Source organism: Rhinatrema bivittatum, chromosome 3 (assembly GCF_901001135.1).
Source record: "Rhinatrema bivittatum chromosome 3, aRhiBiv1.1, whole genome shotgun sequence".
Taxonomy (NCBI): Eukaryota; Metazoa; Chordata; class Amphibia; order Gymnophiona; family Rhinatrematidae; genus Rhinatrema; species Rhinatrema bivittatum.
In genome coordinates this window covers 60,206,755-60,228,990 of record NC_042617.1, presented here as the reverse complement: position 1 = coordinate 60,228,990, position 22,236 = coordinate 60,206,755, and the positions used below count along the sequence as shown (strand labels likewise).

The 22,236-nt window shown below is 44.6% G+C and overlaps 1 protein-coding gene across 1 annotated transcript in view; it reads right to left on the bottom strand.

The window, feature by feature from the left end:
• Window positions 1-1,784: 1,784 nt before the first annotated feature.
• PKDCC (protein kinase domain containing, cytoplasmic) overlaps window positions 1,785-22,236 on the bottom strand; it is a 128,505-nt gene continuing 108,053 nt past the window's right edge. The window contains exons 6-7 of the mRNA XM_029593307.1: window positions 19,454-19,627; window positions 1,785-3,353 (exon numbers count right to left, since the gene is read on the bottom strand). Coding sequence (XP_029449167.1) covers window positions 3,268-3,353; window positions 19,454-19,627 — 260 coding nt within the window. The 3' untranslated portion in view covers window positions 1,785-3,267. The remainder of the gene's footprint in view (window positions 3,354-19,453; window positions 19,628-22,236) is intronic.

Sequence of the window (22,236 nt, the reverse complement as noted above, 5' to 3'; positions counted from 1 at the left end):
CAATCATTGGTCAAAAATCCTCCAACTAAACATAATTTAATACTGAAAAATGTTTTCCTTTTCATAATTTTGAATTTTCACTTAGCTTTGTAGAAGAAATCGTTTTCTTTGTTCTTAACACACAAAACTTGAGCTAAACGCTTGTTGACATCAATGGCAGAAGCCAGGAAAACATCGACGTTTGCCAGTGTTTTGCATTATATTGGCTGCTTCAGGGTGATATAGCACTGCACTGCAGACGTTTAACTGAGTGTTGCTCCATTCACAAGATGTTTTCAGTTTAAAGTTTGCAGTGCTGAATCAGCCAACAAGGCGAAATGCTGGCCAACATGGGTGGGTTTCTGTATTCTGGCTTCTGTCATTGGTGTCAACAAGTGATGAGCTCAAGCTTTGGGGTAGATTTTAGAAACTTGCGCACACGCGTACTTTTGTTCGCGCACCAGGCGCGAACAAGAGTACGTGGGATTTCAATAGATACACGCGTAGCCGCACGTATCCATTAAAATCCGGGGTCAACGCGCGCAAGGCTGCCCGAAATCAGCAGCCTGCGGTGCCGAGCTGCGCAGCCTGCCTCCGTTCCCTCCACCCCCTCGCATCTTCCCCTCCCTTCCTCTACCTAACCCACTCCCCCGGCCCTATCTAAAACCCCCCTACCTCTTGTTGTACAAGTTATGCCTGCCTGAAGCAGACGTAACTTGCGCGCACCGGGCCGGCCACCGGCGTGCAATTCCCAGGCCCAGAGCCATTTCGGAGGCCTCGGCCACGCCCCCGAAACACCCTCAGGCCGGAACCACACCCCCAAATGACGCGCCGCCAAGACATGCCCCCCGACATGCCCCCCCAGAACACCCCGGTACTTACACGCGTCCCGGGGCTTGCGCACGCCGCCAAGCCTACTCAACATAGGCTCGGCGCAAGCAGGGGGTGTTTGGGCCAGGTTTTCGGGGGGGGGGGGGTTACGCGCGTATCTTATGCACGTACCCCTTTGAAAATCTGGCCCTTTGTGTGTTAAGAACAAAGAAAAGATTTCTTTTACAAAGCTAAGTAAAAAATAAAAATTATGAAAAGGGAAATATGTTTTCTGTATTAAAATATGGTTGGTTGGAAGTTTTTTGACCAATGATTGTAAAGCAGTATGTGCTATAACTGATCTGCAGTATTGGCACCAATGCATATTTGAACTCTTTTCCCTCCTTCAAATGTCTTTCATTGTTTCACAAGCATTGATCATTTAACACAGTGGAGATTTTTTTATCTTCTTGTAATATTTTTCTTCATTTGCCTTTGTGGTTCAATTTTGTGAAAGGCCATTTCTATACTTTTAGCTGCAGAATTCTCCTTTGAGAAATTACCCTCTCTGTAAATGGTTGTATTAAAATGTAGAGTAATTTACAACAGACAGCGCAGTTTACCCAAGGGAGACAACAGTCAAAGCCATGTCTGCTGCTAAAACCCTATTTTATCCACGTACATGGACTGTTAGAACATAAGAACATGAGGCTTGCCATACTGAGCCCAGTGTCCTGTTTCCAACAGTGGTCAATCCAAGTCACAAGTACCTGGCAAGTACTTAAACATTAGATAAATCACAAGCTACCACTGCTTATTAATTACTGTAATAGCAGTTGATGGATTTTTTCTCTAGGAACTTATCCAAACCTTGTTTAAACCCAGTTACACTAACTGCTGTAACCTTATCCTCTGGCAGTGAATTCCAGAGCATAACTATGCGCTCTGTGAAAAAGATTTTTCTTTGATTTGTTTTAAATGAGCTACTTGCTAATTTCATGGAGTGCCCCCCTGGTCCTTTTATTATCTGAGAGAGTAAATAACTGATTTACATTAACTTGTCAAGTCATTTCATGATTTTGATGACTTCTATCATTTTCCCCCCTCAGTCGTCTCTACTGTGGTTAGTTTTTGAGTAATTAAAACAACCTGTGTTAAATTTACTTTAAAAAAAAAAAGCACCCACATAAAAAGAAGGTGCAAATTTGTATGGTACTTTTCGCAGGAGCCATAATCAAAGCAAAACTTTTGCTTTACTTTGGCAAACCACAAAGGGAAAAACTATCTATGGGATTTGCTGAAATGTGAGCAGTTTGAGAGATCTCAGTACTTTGATTATTTTCTGTTACTGTCACATGACATTGTTTGATGGTTTTAAAACAGAATGTGGATTTAAAGTGACTCTAGTGATCTGTCAGTATCTATCTTCTCCTTTTTTCTATATACACACAATTGAGAGACTATCTTTAGGCTCCTGTATTTTGATTGCTCAAAATGGAACCATTTTTTGAACAAAAACAGACCTCAAGTTTGTCTTCCTTTACCCCACTAAAGGTAGTCACTGTTTCTTTAAATTTGGTATGCAGGGTCTGATTTTCAAAAGCATTTGCATGCTTAAAACTGGGTTTTACATGTATAAAATGCACTTCACCCATGTAAGTGGAATTTCCATAATTGCTACAATTCGTGCCACTGAATTGTCAATACATTTTATCTGCATTAAGCTCACATAAAACTTATTAGTATGTTACATTTATATGTATAACTCCTTTGAAAATTAACCTGTGTCTATAATTTAAAGTTTACTGGAAGGCTTTCTGTAAAACATTTGATGCGTTTCACAGCCTCAAGGGGGAAGTAGGGCTGGGAGGAGAGAGTCTCGGTCATTGCACAACAGCAACACCTAGTGGCCAGACTTAAGGTGCACAGACACCCACCAGGTTCCTGATGGAGCCATAGCTGAGGAATGTTACTACAATGGCTGGACTAGATTGGGGCTGGGGTGAAGAAAGAGCATTAAAAAAACTATTGGAAAAATTCCTAGATATTTGGGAATGAAGACTCATGACACTGTACCCCCTGGCTGAGCTGGAAGCCCAAACAGGCAGGAGAAAACTGCAGGGCCAAAACATTACAGAACTGTTTTTATGGAGAAAAAGCAGTTTTGGGGTTTTTTTCCGCCATCTGTATGTGTGCTCAGCCCATTTGTCCTGATTGCAAAAGCTAAACCTGGCTATGCCTTTATATCCAGTATTACATCACAACAGTGTGTCACATTATATTTGTTTTATATCACATTTTTTAATTGTTTTATTGCACATTCATCCTGATAAATCAGGCAATTGCTTTATTTTCTTTAGCACTTCAGAGATTAGAATCATTAATAGTGCAATTATCTCTCTATCCGCATATGAAGAACTGTGTATATTTTATACACAATTAGCCTTTGGCTTGTTTATTAGAAATCCTCAGTATCAATCATCTGGTCACCTTGACGTATGTTATCTTTTCCGGATCTGGTATCACATGGCTCGAATCCATCTTGAAGAAGACAAGCTGCCGACCTACAGAAAACACCAAGGCCAAAAAAAAAAGAAAGAAAGAAAGTACTGTATGTTAGTAACTAACAATTTAAATATGGCGCTTTTTCTTTACAAATATTTTATTTCTTCTTAAAATCTTTGATTAAAATTATTTTAATAGATATCTTTCCAAAATGTGTAAAGAAGTTGTCACATCCTCCAGCTGTGTTGGACCAGGTGTGTTCAAAAAGGTCTCACTTAACACAGCAGTACAAACTCGTGACGCAACAGGAGGTTTGTAAACTGTGCGTGCAGTAGATTCCGGTTCCTGTGGCAGCTCTGAGGCGGATTCCAAGCCAAGGTTAGAAAAATCTACGCCATACCTTTTGAGATCGTGTGGCATTGTTGCACATATTTGCCTATAATTATATCTGCATAAAGGCACATTTTTAGTGAAAATGTATTGTTTTAAAATTTTTCCTTTCAATTCTCCTGCCCATCTAAATCATTTTTATTTCGTTCTGCAATTAGTTTTTACTTCTCGTGTTTTTTTAGATTTCCATTTCTTTATCTCCCACTTACTTCCCTCTCGGACTCTCTCACGGCTGCCTGTCTCTCCCTTTCTCAAAGTTGCTTCTTTTCTTCTTTACTGCCTACGCTCTTCCCAGTCTTCTCATTCTCTTTCCTCATTTTTTTATCTCTTGTTCCTCTCTCTCATTTTCATTCCTGCCCTTTTCTTTCATCTCTACCCTGTCACCAAGCATTCCTCACTCCTCTCCTCACATGCCATCACTTGTCATCATCCCAACTCACCTCATGCTTCCATCCATTATCCCACCACTCTTTCATTCATCTCTACCTCCTTTTCCCATTTCATCATCCCAACCCTTCTCACCCTTTCCCTTACTTCCCCCCATCCATCCCGCCTCCTTCTCCTCCCTCAATTCTCATTCCCTCTCCCCATAGCATAATAGTCTATCACCTGTTCCCCCCCCCCCCCCATACCCCAGGCTGCCTGCCCCTATCCCTTATGCTGGCTCTCAAACTGCCCAAGCCATTAATACTAAGCTCCCTTTACTCTGAGCCGCAAGGTGCTAACAGGAATTAGTTACCATCAGCACCATTTGGAAGTTGCGAGTGGGAGAGGTGTGGTGGCCGGCACTTAGAGGATGGCGGCGGTGGTGAATCCAGTATATCTAGGAGAAAATGAGTAGAAAGGATAGACGTCTACGGAGGGCGGCACGGGAGGAGAAGGGGGGGAGAAGAAAGACGACTGCTGCGGCCCAGGGGTGAGGCAGCAAAAGACGGAAGCTTGTGGCAGTGACAAGAAAGGGAGAGGAGAAATGAGAAGGAAGGACTGTGGCAGCCACAGAGGGGAGCGATTCAAGAGGAGAAAAAAAAACAGCAGCAGAGGCTGGAGATGGGAGGAGGAGGCAAGACTGCCGCAAGGAGGGGAAGGAGAAGGAAGATCCCACTGGCTAAGGGCAAGCAACAGAAGAAGAAGCCAGGGCCATGAAACCTCAAGGATGCAGGACATGTCAGAGGCAGCAGCCAGAAATGGGAAGCTGGAGATGGCGGATTGGTCAGCACCAGGGACGGTGGGAAGAGTAAAGCTACAGGGCTTCCTGGTTTCCCATGATCCCAGGATGGGGTAGGGAAGGGTGGAAAAGGATAGAAAATTCTGCAGCAAAAGATTCTGTAGCTGTCCTGTCTCCCGGACGTTTGCCTGGTTCCTGCTTCCTGCTTCCAGACCCCAGCTCAACTTTAGCATTTTGGCCGCCTGACAGCCTTCTGCTTTTTTGGGTTCCAGCTGGAAACCTCATGACCGTGGCAATTTGCTCCTATACCCGTATATAACGGTTCAGAAGATTACTCCACTAGTGCCGAGGAGTTTACTAGGGCACGTAATGAGCATGTTTGGCTTCCTGAAAACCCACTTTTGCTATGTGAACCATACCACAGGCTTTCTGTTGTTGATTCCTGATAAAGTGTGTAATGTACATGAGATCCTTTGTTTTGTTTTTTCGCTACATACATGAGATTCTTCCTTAACTCCTTATAATATTCGCTGTAAACATAAAAATGTATTTTGCACAAAGGGAAGATAACTTTCAAACAAATGTACCCAGCAGCATATAGACCTGTATGTGGCCATGCATAGTTTTACCATAGTACTTTATAACATGCATGTATTACATATGCAAGTATTATAAATTACGTGCATGTTTACCACACAACTTATGCACGAATGTATAACGAGCGAACACATGGAATGCACTGAACACGTGTACTTTACCACCTATTTTAAAAATATACGTGCGTAAATAAAGTAGAACTTACGGAAGTTGGGATTTCCACATATAAATCTCTGTAATTACCAGTTTAAGCAATGAGTCCACCAATTCACACAGTCCTTCTCCGGGTCATCGAAACCCTTGTGGTTCTTCAGCCTGAACTCCCCCCCCAGTTCACTCAGACCTCCCACCCAGTCAGTACTACACAATAAACACATTTAATATCACTTACGCCAGATAATTAGGTGTAAAAATACGCGAGTAAGTTGGAAAATCTACATGTGCGTCTTTTTTTTAAATAGCGATCTACTTGCATAACTGTTGGCATTGCCCAGGAATGTCCCTCACCACTCCTTTTTTATGTGCGTATATGTGTGCATGAAAGTTCCACACAGAATTCTCATAAATACATTGAGCACCTCTGATAAAGAACCTAGAGTGACTGCCTGACTGAGTGGGAGGCGACAAAAGGTAGTGGTAAATGGAGTATTCTCTGAGGAGGGGTTTGTTACTGTTGTGTCTCGCGGCCATGGCTGCACCGGAGAGTCCAGACCATTCGTCCCCGCTCCTCGCTGTGGCTCCCCGCGGTGATTGCTGGCGGGGGAGGCGCCCCAGGCCTCCCCTCGCGGCGACGGGCCGCTCTGCACAGCTTCCGGGATCCAAGATGGCCGCCCTGCCCTTAGGCGCGAGGTTGCGCCTCCTCCGCAGATTTAAAGGGGCCTCGTCCTCCAAATTGCCTGCACCTGCTCCTAATGGGCTAGGCACAGGGGAGGTATAAAGGGAGACTTCCTCCGCTCACTCCTCGACTTGGCAACCTGTCTGCTCACTTCGGTGAGTCTTCTGGTGCCTTGGGTTCCTGATTCCTGGTTCCTGCTTCTCGGTGATTCCTCGGTGTGCAACTTCGGACTGGCAAGCAGTGATTCCTCGGTGTGTGACCAGACTGGCAAGTGGTGATCCCTTGGTGTGTGACTTCGGACTGGCAAGTGGTGATCCCTTGGTGTGTGACCTCGGACTGGTAAGCGACGATCCTCTGGTACTCGACCTCGGACTTCTTCCAGACCATCCGTCTTCAAGGGCCCACCTAAGTCCAAGTGGTCCGGGCTCCTATGGGCTTCTCCCGGGGGGGCTGCGGACTTCCAGTGGCGAAGATTCAGTTGGCTCTTGCACCAACCTCACGCCTCCTCGACCTCCCAAAGGTCCACCTAAGTCCCAGTGGCCCGGGTCCCTACGGGCTCCTCCTGGGGGGGGCCGCGGGCTTCCAGTGGCGAAGATCCAGTTGACCCCACTCCGACGTCGTGCCTCTTCGCCCTCTCAACGGCCGTCTCAGTCTTCAGCGCCGAGGGACCAGCCAGTCCAATCTTCGGTTCCGCCTCGCCACCCGACGGGGGAATCTAAGGAACCATCTCCTAAGGTGAATTCAACCTCCCGTCGGTCCAAGGGTTCACGATCCCTCCTTGTCAGAACAGTTACTAGCAGTGTGCCTTAGGGATCGGTCCTTAGACCTGTTTATTTCAATATTTTTGTGAGCGACATTAAAGAAGGAATGTCAGAAAAGGTTTGTCTTTTTGCAGATGATATCAAAATCTGTAACAGAGTGGACAGGCAGGAAGGTTTGGAAAACATGAGGAAGGAACTAGCAAAGCTCGAGAAATAGTCCAAGGTCTGGAAGCTAAGATTTAATGCTAAAAATGCAGAGTAATGCATTTAGGATGAAAAAACCCACGGGAAAGGTACAGTATTGGAGGTGAAATTCTTCTAAGCGCAAAGGAGGAGCGGGATCTGGTGATTTGATGATCTTAAGGTGGTCAAGCAGGTGAATAAAGGGATCACAAAAACCAGAAAGATGCTTGGCTGCATAGGGAGATAAATGGTCAGCAGAAAAAAGGGAGGTGATATTGCCCCAGTATAGGTCCCTGTTGAGACTTTATTTGGAATACTGTGTACAATTCTGGAGACCACACCTTCAAAAGGATATAAAACAGTTGGTATTGTTCCAGAGAGTGGCTACTAAAATGGTCACTGGTCTCCTTTCTAAAGCATATGGGGATAGTCTTAAAGATCTAATCATGTACATCCTGAAGGAAAGGCGAGATAGGAGAGATATGATATTCAGATATCTCAAAGGTTTCCATGCACATGAGATGAGCCTCTTTCAATGGATAAAAGACTCTAGAATGGGGTCATGTGATGAGATTGAAAGGGGGGAGGGGGGGGTGTAGACTCAGGAGTAATCTTAGGAAATATTTATTTACAGAAAGTGTGGTGGATGAGTGGAACAGCCTCCCAGTAGAGGTGGAAGAAACAAAAGCAGTATCTGAATTCAAGAAAGCATGGAATACTGTGTATCTCTAAGGAAGTGATGGGAATTAGAATACTAAATTAATTGGATGGATGGGCAAACTAGATGGGCCATATGATCCTTTTCTGCCATCATGTTCCTATGGAAATATGCACATATTTTAGACTTCTAGAAAATGCAGAAAACATGAGTATAGCCTACTTATGCATGTATATGCTAATTTTTAGGCATGTATCATTTTGAAAATTCACTTTAAAGGAGAGATTTTCTTTTTAAATTTATCCTTATTTCCTTAAGGCTGGATTTTCACAGCTGACATGCACGCATCCATGTGCATGCAGTTCCCGGAGCGTGCACATGGACGCACCGATTTTATAACACGCTCGCGTTGGTGCGCGCATGTTATAAAATACATTTCCCGCACAAACATGCGTGCCGGATTTTAATGTCCACACACGCATGTAAAGGCAGATAGCCTCTTCTGCGCCTGGGGGGCGGGGATTTTAAAAGGCACGTGCGGCGATACGAGTAAGGCTTCTCCAGTTCTCTCCTAGTCCCTATCCCCTACCTAACCTTCCTACCCTTTCTCCTCTCCTCTCCTCTCCTCCCCGACCACTAACCCCTTCCTAACTACTTATGGTTTTTTTTTGTTTCGTTACTTACTGCTCCTCTGGAGTCCTATATTGTACCTTCTGTTTTTGTATTCCTATAAAGTTCAACCACTTTGTGTTTTTGAGAATATTTAAATGGGGCAGAATGGTGACTGAAGGGTGGCCAATTTTTTTTAGCTTCTTGCCTTTAGTTTAAACTGATGTTACAGCTGAAGCATGCTCAATTCCAGATATTAGGGGTATCAAAAGAGCAATTATTCATATCTGAAAAGAGATGATGAAGATCATGTAAGGAAGCAGATAATGTATTATGTGATTCTAAGCAGCGGGCAGTTTAACAATCTACATAAAGGTTTACTGAAATAGGGCAGTGGTTCTCAACCTGATTCTTGAGGCTAGCCTAGCCAGTCTGATTTTCTGGATATAAACAATGAATATGAAAGATATATTTATTTGTTTTATTTTTAATTTGATTTTATAGTTTGCTAGATTATTGAAAACGCTCTCAATGGACTACAATAAACTAAAAACATACCACATTAGATTGCATAACAATAACAAAGTACCGTATTTTCCGGTGTATAAGACGACTGGGCGTATAAGACGACCCCCCCTTTTTATACATATTTTTAAGAAAACAAATAATTTTACACTCTAACAGGAGCAACCCTATCTATGAAAAGGCAACACTACAAATACCGTATATCAGGCCCTAAAAACCAATATACCTCTTATTAGGAAAACAGAACTAGCAAGCAGCTATAGATCCCCACACATAAATAATTGTAAAACTATACTAATAAGCAGAATAAATGTTTCAAAACAGCTATGAACAGAATAACATCCAACAATTAAAAACTCATAAAAACTATTAAACATTCTCCAAACACCAATAAAATATTTCAAAAAAGCAGACACATCACATAATATTAAATAATTAAAATGGCAGTCAGTCAAGAAAAATAAACTTAAAAAGCCACCTTTCCTTACCCCCTCCAGCAGCTCTCCTATTCCTCTTCCTCTTCCTTAGGGCCCATGTCTCTCACACACACACCATACCTGTCATGCCCCCATGACCAGTTTCTGTCTCTCACGCACCAATCATTTCCCAAACAGTCTTTGACACACACACCAGACACCTTCCTGAACAGTTTCTCTCATGCCATACACACACACAGGCTTCCCACTCCCGTGTTCTGCTTACCGTACATATACGGGCTTCTCACTCTCATAATCACTTTCTCTGTCTCACACACACACACACCAGTCTCTCTCTCATTTCCATGCTCACTCTCCACGTGCACAGGCTTCTCATTCCCTGAATCACATTCTTTCTCTCACATTCACACACAGCAGTCTCTTTCTCTCACACACACCGTCACCTTATCAACCAGTCTCTCTCTCATGCACGCGCGCACACACACACACAGCCAGTCCTCCCGCTCCCATGCTCTCTCTCACATAATCAGGCTTCTTACTCCCATGCTTTCTCACATACCCAGATTTCTCACTTCCATGCTTTTTCTCTCTCTCACACTCACATACACATCAGTCATCTCTCTGAGCAGTCACTTTCATTGTCTCTCACACACATGAGCTCGCTGACCAGTTTCTCTCAATCACACACATGCTCTCAATCAAATGCATTCTCTCACTTACACACAGGCTGGCTGCTTCTCTCTCTCTCTCTCTCTCTCTCACTTACACACAGGCTGGCTGCTGCTTCTCTCTCTCTCTCTCTCACTTACACACAGGCTGGCTGCTTCTCTCTCTCTGTCTCTCTCACTTACACACAGGCTGGCTGCTTCTCTCTCTCTCACTTACACACAGGCTGGCTGCTTCTCTCTCTCTCTCTCTCTCTCTCACTTACACACAGGCTGGCTGCTTCTCTCTCTCTGTCTCTCTCACACACAGGCTGGCTGCTTCTCTCTCTCTCTCTCTCACTTACACACAGGCTGGCTGCTTCTCTCTCTCTCTCTCTCACTTACACACAGGCTGGCTGCTTCTCTCTCTCTGTCTCTCTCACTTACACACAGGCTGGCTGCTTCTCTCTCTCTCTCTCTCTCACACACAGGCTGGCTGCTTCTCTCTCTCTCTCACTTACACACAGGCTGGCTGCTTCTCTCTCTCTCTCTCTCACTTACACACAGGCTGGCTGCTTCTCTCTCTCTCTCTCTCACTTACACACAGGCTGGCTGCTTCTCTCTCTCTCTCTCACTTACACACAGGCTGGCTGCTTCTCTCTCTCTGTCTCTCTCACTTACACACAGGCTGACTGCTTCTCTCTCTCTCTCTCTCTCACTTACACACAGGCTGGCTGCTTCTCTCTCTCACACTTCCAAACCCCCCCCCCCAAATAGTAGCTGCAGCAGCCTCCTCCTCCAGCCCCTGAAGGCCAAGAAAGAAGAAACCCATCGGCCGCGGGAGGCTCATGCTGCTGTCTCCTTTCCCGATTACCAGCTCCTTCGACTGCTCGGGGGCCGATGCTGCTGCGCCGCTGCTATTTTTTCACGCGGCATGGCTCTTTCTTCCCGCGCATCACTTCCTGTTCCGGTTCAAAGGGGGGGGGGGCCGGAAGAAGACAAGGCCAGCCGCGGATGCCACAGGTTTGTTTTTTTTTTTTGCACCGCTGCCGTTCCCGCTGGGCTTGAACGTGCTGATAGCCCAGTGGCAACGGCAGTGCGGTACGCGGGAAGGAGAAAGCCGTGCCGAATGAAAAATTGCAGCGGCGACAGCAGTAACGGCCCCGAGCAGTCGAAGGAGCTGGAAATCGGGAAAGGAGACAGCAGCATGAGCCTCCCGCGGCCGATGGGCTTCTTCTTTCTTGGCCTGCGGGGGCTGGAGGAGGAGGAAGCTGCTGCAGCTACTATTTGTGCTCGGGGGGTGGGGGGAGTGGAAGTGAGAGAGAGAGAGAGAGAGAAGCAGCCAGCCTGTGTGTAAGTGAGAGAGAGAGAGAGAGAAGCAGCCAGCCTGTGTGTAAGTGAGAGAGAGAGAAGCAGCCAGCCTGTGTGTAAGTGAGAGAATGCAATTGATTGAGAGCGTGTGTGTGATTGAGAGAAACTGGTCAGAGAGCAGGTGTGCCCGGCGTATAAGACGACCCCCGACTTTTGAGAAGATTTTCTTGGGTTAAAAAGTCGTCTTATACGCCGGAAAATACGGTAAGAACAATAGAAATCAACAACTGATAAAATTCTCATATAAAAAATGTAATTTAGACATTAAAGGCCTGACTTTGAAAACCATTTACTTGCGTAAAATACAGTTTGATGTATATAAATTGGCTTTTTGAAAATTGCCCCAAGGCTTGAGCATTTAAAAGTACACTACAGAATTGATTTCTTGCATACTTTTATGTGTACTTGAAAGAGGTATTCCAGGGGCTGGAGACTGGGTGAGGAAACCATTTACATGCGTACATCCAATTTTTAAAAGTACATGCACAAATGTACACTAACACATTTATATCTGCTCCCAAGTAGGCATATATATGTGCAAGCGTACACCATTCAGGGTTCTGCGTACACCCACTAATTTTCAAAGCGAACTTACATGCATTATTACCAATTTCAAAATGCAGAGTGAAGTATACTTTCTACATGCAGACTTCATTCCTATGCGGGAAATTATAAAATCATCTTCTGGGGATGGGGAGGAGAGGGGGTGCTAGGCGGAGAAGTCAATAATATCAGTGCTTTGCTCTTGTATCATTAGTATGTTGTACATGGAAAACAAATACATAAATGTACAAAGTATGCTGAAGGATCATTTATTGGCTTATTATCTTCAAACAAGTGGGTCATAAAGGTGGCAAAAGGTTTTAGGTAAATTCTTTAGCTTAAAGATATATTGAATTACAGGTGGAGGGTGAAAATGTGAAAAGTTTATTGCCAGGTTTCTGTGCATTGATACCCAGTGTATATGTATGCTGGGTTTTGTTTGCATCACTTTATTTTCATTAAAACATTTAATTATAAAATTATCTTCTAAAATAACTCAATTCGATCCAGAAACAATTCTTACTTCCCACCCAAAGATTATACCCACTTTGACTTTCCAATGTAAAAGATATCATTTTTATAGCTAAAACTAAAAACTCTACTATCTTGACATTGTTTCCTGAAAATAAATAGAATAGTCTCTAAAGCAACTACTTCTTAACCTTTATTCACTGAAGGCTTTCTAAACAGTCAGACTTTAACTATATTAAGAAAGGACAAATAGTCTCCACAAATGCAGGCTTCTAGGAGCAGTATATTCCCCATAGCTGAGCTAGCATAGATAAATGCTCTTTCCTGGATTGAGGTCAATCGTGTTCACTTTAGCAAGGGAATGGCTAGCAATGAAGAATGACTGAAGAATGTGGTTTGGGATATGTTCAACGGACGATCAGCCTAGTCCAATACTTTGTATAGATTTATAAACCAAGCAGATGGTTTTGAACATAATACATTGGTCTACTGGGAGCCAATAAAGCTTAAACAGAATAGGAGAAACACTATCCTTATAATTCACTCCAGAAATAACCCTTGCTGCTGCGTTTTGAACTAATTGCAGACAATGCAAATTTTTTTTGAATTCCCGCCAAAAGGCTGTTGCAGTAGTCCACACATGTAAAGACAAGTTCTTTGACTATTGTTCTCCACTATTCAGATCCCAGGAAACCACTAGTATGTTTTATAAGATACTAGCCTTTAAGCCCGTAACCACGGGCTACATTAACATTTTTTTTCAGTCCATTTCCTTACCCCTCATTCTCCCTCACCCTCTAGTCTCCCTCCCCCCTCACTCTCTCCCCCTCCCCTCAGTCACTCCCCCTCCGGATGGTGCAGACGGAAGATCTCCGGGGGAGGTCCCTCCCTCGCGCACGCCGCCACTGCTACTGCTCGTCGCTGCCACCGCCACTACTGCTCGTCGCCGCGCCATTTTTGTTACTGGCAAGTTCTGACTGACCTGCTGCCCAAGCATGCGCGGTAGAGTTGCTCTCTACTGTGCATTTGTGGCACGTCGGTCAAGCTTCATTTATCTAGTAGATAACAGCATAAAACACGTGACAGGTTTGTGACGGAGTGTACCGACAACTCCCTTACTCTACCTTAAGGAGCCCAGTTCAGGTATCTAACCCAGTCCTCCTTAAGGGAGAATGCCACAAGGGATTCTGGATGAAGGGAGGTTCCCTTCACCCTACCAAAAGAACCCAGGCCTACAGCTAGAGGGGGCCTCAGGGAGAGCTGGTAGGACCTCACGGGAAATCCATATGCTGTATGTCTACTAATATGTGTGCCTGATGCAAACTGAGCTTTACTTTGATTTACGCACATGTGATGCACTGTAAATAGATAATTACACCTGAACCAAGTTAGTCAAGTCTTGTGGTATTCCTGAAACTGTTCCTGCAGCCGCAAAAGGCCCGAATACACCATACATGGTATCAGTTCAGGGATGTTTTTTGCTTAAGCAGGAAGCACAAGTAAAAACCCACAGACTCCAAGAAGAAGAAAAAAATACTGCTTGCAGAGTTTATTTTTCCTGAGACCTTCTAACTTTGGCTTCTACTACAGCAGGCCAAGCAGGCTATCCTCACCTGGGCAGTTAGGAGACAAGTATTAAGTTAGGGCTGTTCAGGTCAGTAGGTGTTTTGTTTTCTCTGTCTCGTGTAAGTTATCCGTCTGGGAGCTGGCCCCAAAGGGAGATAAAATAGAGCAGGTAAAACAGGTCAAGGCCACAGGACAGCAACAGCTGCACAAGACTTGACAAACATGAATAAACAAACAGTAACGACTACAAGACCAATTAACTCAGCAGAGGCCCTGCAATCAGCTACATCCAGGATACCTCAGGCACCTTTACCTTTGCATATCCTGTTTAAGATGAAGGGAGGGGATGACCCAGAAGTCTTTCTAAAGAACTTTGAATGGACTGCCTGCCTGTCAGCCTGGCTAGAGATCAGCTGGACAACTTACTTGGTGAATTTGCTCACAGGCCAAAGCCAAGCGGCATTCCAGCCTGTTAATCTAGATGGGAGAGCTTCCTATGTGGATATCAAGGCTGCTATAGTACAGAGAGTGTGGTACTCCCCAGAATACTATTGGCAGCAGTTCAGATGGGCATCTCTATAGCTCAGGGAGAGCCCCAGAAACCTCTTTGATCATTTGAAAGATGCCGAGTGGAAGTGGCTCCAACCGAGTTCAAGGTCGGGACTGGAAGAGGTTCATCAAATATTCCTGGAGCAGTTCCTAGACAGTCTGGACTGGTCCATGTGGAATTGGGTCTGCTGACACACTGGGCTCACCCTAGAGAGAGCCCTGGAAGTGGTGGAAGCCTTCCAACAGGCACAGTCAATGCCTGTTGGCAAAAGGGGCTTGGAGAAACAACCCATAACAGTGCCCTGGCGTGGTACAGAAGATAGAGGACCTCAGCAATGAACCTTCAAGATATTGGGCTCAGACTCTGTACCCGGGTTCCAGATGCCAATCTTGTCCACAAATTTTAGCTACAGACAGAAACGACACTTGGCAAGGGACTATCAGTATAGCGGACGCAAACCTATGGATGTTAATCTGGTGACCCAGCCAACGCCGAGGAAGGAGTACACATACTTAAAAATAACCCTCTGAAGATGTGATGATCCACAACCCAAAAGAAAAAGGGGAGTCTGGAGAAGTGGGAACAACCCAGAAATGGGGCTTTGCAGCCTTTTCTTTTTGTGCCCTTTGAGCAGAGAACAGGCATGAAGGAGACCCCTGTCCATACAGGTAGCCGGAAACTGCAGAATCTTTAAATAAACCTGGTAGGGCAGAAATCCGAATGGCCCTACAGGAGTGTGCTTTCTGTAAAACAGAAGGCCATGCAAAGGAAGAATGTCCTTGGCTTGATGATCTGGAGTGTGAACGCAAGTTAGTGGAGCAACATGAGAGGGAGCAAAGAACGGGAACAGAGCTCCAGAATGACAATGACACATGGGAGCACACTTAAGATCCCAAGTTGTCAAAACTCCAAGGCTGCAATTTTGTGGATGTCACACATGCGCAACTTAAAGACTTCATAATCCAGGCAGAACTGGAGGGAGCTTCTACCCAGGCCTTGGTGGATTCCAGCTGTAGAAAATGCTCATTTGCCAGGACTTACTGTGTCAAGGACACATCAACTATAAGAGGAAAGAGATATTAACATGTATACATGGAGATGAACAGAAATGTTCAACTTCCCATGTCCTCGACAACAGCTGCAGGACAAGCCATCTTAGACGCTGGTATCCTCCCCAAACTTCCATACCCAGTAATCCTGGGTTGAGATTATCCCCATTTTGCATTCATATGGAGACAACTCATGGGTAGTGGGAACAGTACAAATGGAGGGGGAGTGCACTGGAAGCTGAGCTGAGGTGTACCCCAGGCATATCTGGACGCCCACCCTTACAAGGTCAAGCTGAGGAGGAAGGTATGTGATGCAGTGTACCGACAACTCCCTCACTCTGCCTTAAGGAGCCCAGTTCAGGTATCTAACCCAGTCCTCCTTAAGGCAAAATGCTGCAAGGGATTCTACCATATGAACCCAGGCCTAGAGAGCTAGAAGGAACCTCAGGGGGAGCTGGTAGGACCTCACGGGATATCCGTATACTGTGTGTCTACTTAATATGTGAGCCTGATGCAAGGTGAGCTTTACTTGTGATGTCTGTAAATAAATAATTGCACTTGAACCAAGTTAGTCATGTCTTGTGGTATTCCTGAACCTATTCTTGCTGCTTCAGCAGGCCCGAATATGCTACAAGGTCTTACAGATCTATTGGACTATTGTCAAAGTACAGTCAACCATCACTCCAAGATTCATGACTTGAGAAAGTGAGCTGGCGCTGCTCAGAAAAACATTTGCAGACAGTGGAATTTTTATCGTGGATTTCTCATAATCCAGAGTGGCTGAGTAGTCCTTGATGACCAGGTTGAGAACTAGTGAAACAGAGCCTCAGAGCCACTTTTTCTTAGCAAAAGATTTGAAATTTGTTATTCACCAAAGTTGACAAATATCTTTCTACTGGAACTTTTGTTAAGTTTCAATCAAGTTTTTACATTTTTCAATCGAGCCGCTAATTTTTCCTGAAGGCGCATTGCCTGGCACTGTAAAATCCCTGCTATAAGAAACTTTTCTGAAGAAAATTGGAAGTTTGCAATAAGAGGACGCCATTGTATTGTCTCCTGGCTTGTCTGAATACAAATTACAAAGAGATAAGGCTGATAATCACTTTCAAGTTTATATTCTATCCAAATGGTGGTAAGGAATCATCAACAATGTCTGTTAAATAAGTGCAGCCATAATTCAGACCTGCTAAATAGCCTGCAAGGTTTCAATTATACAATCAATCTTTCCACACATCAGAGTTAATATAAGACTATCTTTCAATGGAGGGCTGCATGTTGATTTTTGCTGGTGCCTAGATACTGCTGCCTGATCTCGCCGTTGCCGAGCTGGAGGGGATCCCAGTATAATCACCAATGCACACGCTGAATGTTAGGGGGAGAGCGCTGGAATGTTTTCCATCTTTCCTGCAGCTGCTTAACCTCAGCCAACCTTCTGTCTAAAGCTGAGCCCAGTGAATGCCATTTACGCAAACCTTGCACTTAGTCCAAGCACATGCAAACAGCATTTATCACAAATATCATTATTATTTAATTGACAGCCAGGATGTTGAATGCTATCATTTGGAGCCCTATCTGTGCAAAAATTGCTGTGAAATAAAGAGTCACACGTAATAAATTAACTGAGCAATTCCTTTGATGGGATATTCAGGTTTTCCAACCCACGGAAACCCTGCTACCCTGCTAAGCATGCTTTAATCAGGTCACTGCACTTCAGAAGGGGAGCTCCTTCTATGATCTGGCAGGCGAAAGGAAAACATGTTTTTGATTGTAACAATAGAAATTTGCTTGGACTGCTCACAAATTTAACATCATACTTTTTCGCTGTACAAAAAGCCTGGGGTAGGGGATTCAAATGCAAATCTCAGACCCCTGTCCTGGAATAAGAGAGGTCAGGTATTTAATATAGAAAAGCTGTTCTGAGAAAGGTAAGAAGCAGAGCAGCTAGTGAGGAGCCAGCTGCCTTTCTAAACATCTCTGCAGACCAGTCTATGTAGCTCACAGCAGAACAGCCTTGGAAGGTCCCAAACACTGATTTCACACAAATCATCGAAAATGGTTGCCACCAGTGGTATACTAAGGGGGGGAAGGGGGGCTAGGAGTGCAGTCTTCCCTGGGTGACCTCCAGGAGGAGGGTGTCAGCTGGGAGTAAGGTTGGTGGCTGCGAGCAAAGCACATCCTGCTCGCGGCAGAGGAGGAAGGCACCGGTGGGCTGTGAGCAGAACCCATCACGCTCTCGTGGCTGAAGACGAAGGAGTCCGTAGTGGGCTGCGAGCAGAGCCCATCCTGTTTGCAGCTGAAGATGAGGGAGGTGCCAGTGGGTCCGTGGTCGAGGAAAAGTTAACAGCTGACATTGACGCGGCCTGTGAGTGTGTGGGTATGCAGAATGCACAGGAGGGTGTGTGCGTGATTTGGAGCCTGTGTGCCTAAGTGAGGCTGTGTGTTTGTTTGTGAGAGGGAGCCCTTGTGAAGGGATGTATGTGAGTGAGTGAGAGAAAAAGCCCATGTGCAGGGATGTATGAGTGTACAAGAGAGTAATGGAGCCTGTGTGAGCCTGTTTGAGTATGTGTGTGTGTGTGTGTGAGAGGGAGCCTTTGTGAAGGGGTGTATATGTGTGCGGGACAGACAGATGGAGGGAGCCTGTATGCAAAGGTGGTGAAAGTGTGTGCAAGAGAGAGAGGGAGCCTGTGTGAGGGAGAGGGGAACCGGAGATCACTGGGGGAAGTGGAACAGAGAAGTGAACCTTGGGGGGGGGGGGGGGGGGAGATTTCCAAATACTTTAGATACGCCACTGGTTGCCACCCCCATGTGCACAGTTAAAGGGGGATTTAACTACATGGATGGGACAAAAAAGTTGGCAAAAGCCTAAGTCCAGCAAATAAACACAACAGACCAGAAAAAACAATAGGAAAGATTATTACTGCAAGATAAGCGACATACTTGTGCAAGTATTTTGTCATTGTATTGTATCTTCTTTCTCCCCCAAGCAAAACAAAATTCTGTGGAAGCTCCTTTGGCACTTTATGCAATCTATAATGTTTTTCACCTAATTACGATTAAACAAACCCATAATTTTTGACGTAAAGGTGAATTTTAAAAGCCTGGGTCACACATTCATTAGGGGATGTGCAAATGAGTCGGGCTTGCATGTGCCGAACGGATTTTAAAAGCTGAGAAACGCACTCGTATTTGCCCGCAAGTGTACATCTCGGAGGTTTCAAAAAAAGGTGGGGTATGGGTTTGGTCTGGGCGGGGCCTGGGCATTTCGGGGCCATGAATCTGAGATGCGTGTGCCGAGTCCCCCAGCCGCGTAACTTTACTTCTTCCATGGATGACGTTTAAGTTAAACAATAAAGAAAACTAGGCAGATCTGTGGGGTTTTAAGGGTGGGGGCTAAGTGGAGGGGGTGAAGGCTATCAGACCGGCAGGACTGGAGGACCTGTCGCTTTACTGGGGATGAACTGGTAAAACTGGGAATTCCCCGCTTTACGCGGTAGAAGCGGCATTTGCGTGCCCATGCATGCGCCCACTTTACATTTGGTGCACTCGTGCGCAGATACACTCGTATGTTATAAAACAGCCCTGTTCCATGGCTGCAGGCCGATACATGCGCGCCCGTGCACCGATTTGAAAGCTGCCGCCCCTGTGATTGATTTTTCCGTACCTTCCATTCATCTCATTCTGCAACCTTATTTGGTCTTTTTACACTGTTCACTAGCTTTTCAGTTCTGTGGCGTGCATTTAAAATTACGTAACAGAGGGAGCTAAAAAGAAAAGAAAAAAAAAAGCACCCGATGGCATTGTTTACCTGTCCAGGTTGTCTGGTTGGTCCAGACAAAAGCTTTGCACTGAGGGTGACTCTCACAGACTTCCATGGCTTCCCTGATGTCAAACACAGAAAGGAGGCAACCTTTGTGATCGTAAGATGGCCAGCACCTGTAATTCTCCTCTGCGATAGAAGCGTCCGGCAAGCGTATGTATTCTAAAATGAGAAAAAGAAAGCTTTGGTAGAGTTATACAATTTTTTTTTTTTTTTTTACAGAGCTCATTAAGCAGAAAGAAGGAGGCTGAAGAGCTCCCAGAGAGCGGTGCCGGTAGGACGCCAGCTGCTCCCAAAGCCAGCTTACATTTGTAACTCTGAAATAGTTTCACAAGAAGAAACACCGTGAATAGATCCTTAACCATCCAAAACGGGTTAGCGCCTGTAATTTGTAGGCTGGGCCTTTGTGGTATTTTAAGTTTTTCTTTATTGAAAGAGAGGAGCTTTGAATGAACAGCATTCGCTTGAATGAACTGACCGGCCGTCTTCTTCCGCAGCCGCTGAGCTGGCCTGTCCACGAGCAGTCCGACCGGGCCTTCCCTATCCCCCCTCCCTCTCAATCAGAGCAGCCTGCTGTTTTACCCCGGCCTCTCCAGGGCCTGAATAGAAAGCAATCCCTTAATTAAGCGGACAGTAGATTTTTCTCTGCCCAGATTAACACAAAGGGGGAGCTGCTTGGTCGTCCTCTGAGGAAGGAGTACATGAAGCAGGACGCTCTGGTTCCTGCCCAGCTCCTCGGCCTTTCCCTGTACATTACTGGGCTCCCTTGGCTGCATTTCAGTCTCATTTGCTTTTATGAGCTCTCTCGTTCTCTCTCTCTCTCTCTTCTCTCTTGTTCTCTGTTCAACAGCTTCTCAGCTGCCCTTGAGCTTTCGCCTTGTCCCCCACTTCTACCCCTTGTGAATGAATGAATGAATGAATGAAGCAAATCAAAGTAATCGCTTATAAATATTTCTATTGAGCTCCCAGACGCTAGAGAATCCTGCAGCTATCCTAAGTGGTTTTAATAAAGAAATTACAGTTGCACTTTTTCTAGCAGGCCATTTTCTCGTCATTTCTGTTCAAAGATGTGACCTAGAGATGTCAATCTAAAGGGAACTCTTAGTTTTACAACACTGCATTTTTAAAGATGCCCACAGACCAACTACAGGTGGCGTCTGCTGGAACTAAAGTTTCAGTTCATTAAAGACGACAAGCAAGCAGCATTTACTTGGAGAGAGCGTGATGTACATATTTTAAAATTCATTATTATTTTCACTAGTTCCTATGAGACTGCACTCTCCATTAAAGGACTGAATAAACCCAAAACAAACTAGGCTTATTACTCAAATACTCATTGTGTTAGAACAAAAACACGCAGCATTTGTTGCACAGAGTAGACCTTCTGCCGAGTCACTTCATGGCTAAAGCCACATCCATGACTTTTTCAGCTAAAAAATTATAAATGTACAGTACAATCAGGTTTGAAAGTGCTCTGCTAAAGCCTGCAGGAATTTGTGAGGGTTGATTTATGCCCACATGGGAGGTCAACGTGTCTGTAACCTGTAACTTCTTATCAGCAACAAAAGAAAATAAGAATGCAATATGTCACTGTGGTGTGAGCGGGGCTCAACCAGGGGCCCTCCTGGAGGGAAAGGTTTTTGCCTTATGGCTGCCAGGTCCTTCGCTGCAATTTCTGAGGTCAAGCCCTGGTAGGCTTTGGCATAACATCAACTTTCAAATAGTGAATGTGCTTTGTAGAGCATAACACATGAATGCGATGCAAATGTCACAGCAACACACACATATCAAAATGTAATGCCAATCTTTACAAGGCAAAATACTTTTCTATGCATATTTCTTTCTTTTATTTTTCTATCTACTTTTTAACCAAACCGTTCTACTGCACGGTCATTTACACTGTTTAGAGGTCTTTAACAAAAGCATGGTCAAAATATCCTCCCCGATGTAGACACTTGCAGACATCTCTGCGCCAGAAACAATAGGTTTCTATTTCACATCTATTTCAGAAAGCATACAGTTCACTCATCAACTCTCAAAATTAATATCCAATCCTTGCGTTTTACTATTTTTTTTACCCAGATACATCTTTTGTTTTTGAGCTATAATACAGATTCAATTTATCTTTTGCTTAATTTTTGCAGGGCATGACTGTCTTTTTAGTTTTGTATTTTTATGATTTTATTTTTATTTGATTGATTTATTATGTAAGTTCTGTTGTGAACCATTTTGATTAATTCTTTTGAATTGTAAAGGCGGTATACAAACATTTTTAAAAAAATAAAAAAGAAATAGGTTGTGTAGGAAGAACTATGGCATATCAAATCCAACATTTTCAGGAAACAAAGATTGGGTTACAAGTATGAAACCAATCACCCACTAAAAGGCTGATGTACTAACCTGTGGTATTTACCACGGATTGGCAGCCATTTTGTGTGCAACTTTGCTAATGATATTAATGAGCTCAGTGCTCATTTGCATTTTTTGCTAAACTGAGTAAGACCTTTTTTTGTGCATTGCCATGGCCGGGAACTTGTATGTTCCTGGCCATGGCAACATGCAAAGGGCTGCAGGGATTTAAAGGAAACTTGTGGGCAATGCAATGATCCCCACCCCCCCAAGTGTCAGTGAAAGTCCCTGGTGACCTTAATGGCCCCCCATGCCCCTCGTGGGCCGAAAATGTAAACAATACCTCTTTGTGAAGCCCCACTCCTGTGCCCTACAAAATCATGCAAAACCCCATTTTTTTTGCAAGCCAATTTTCACAAAAT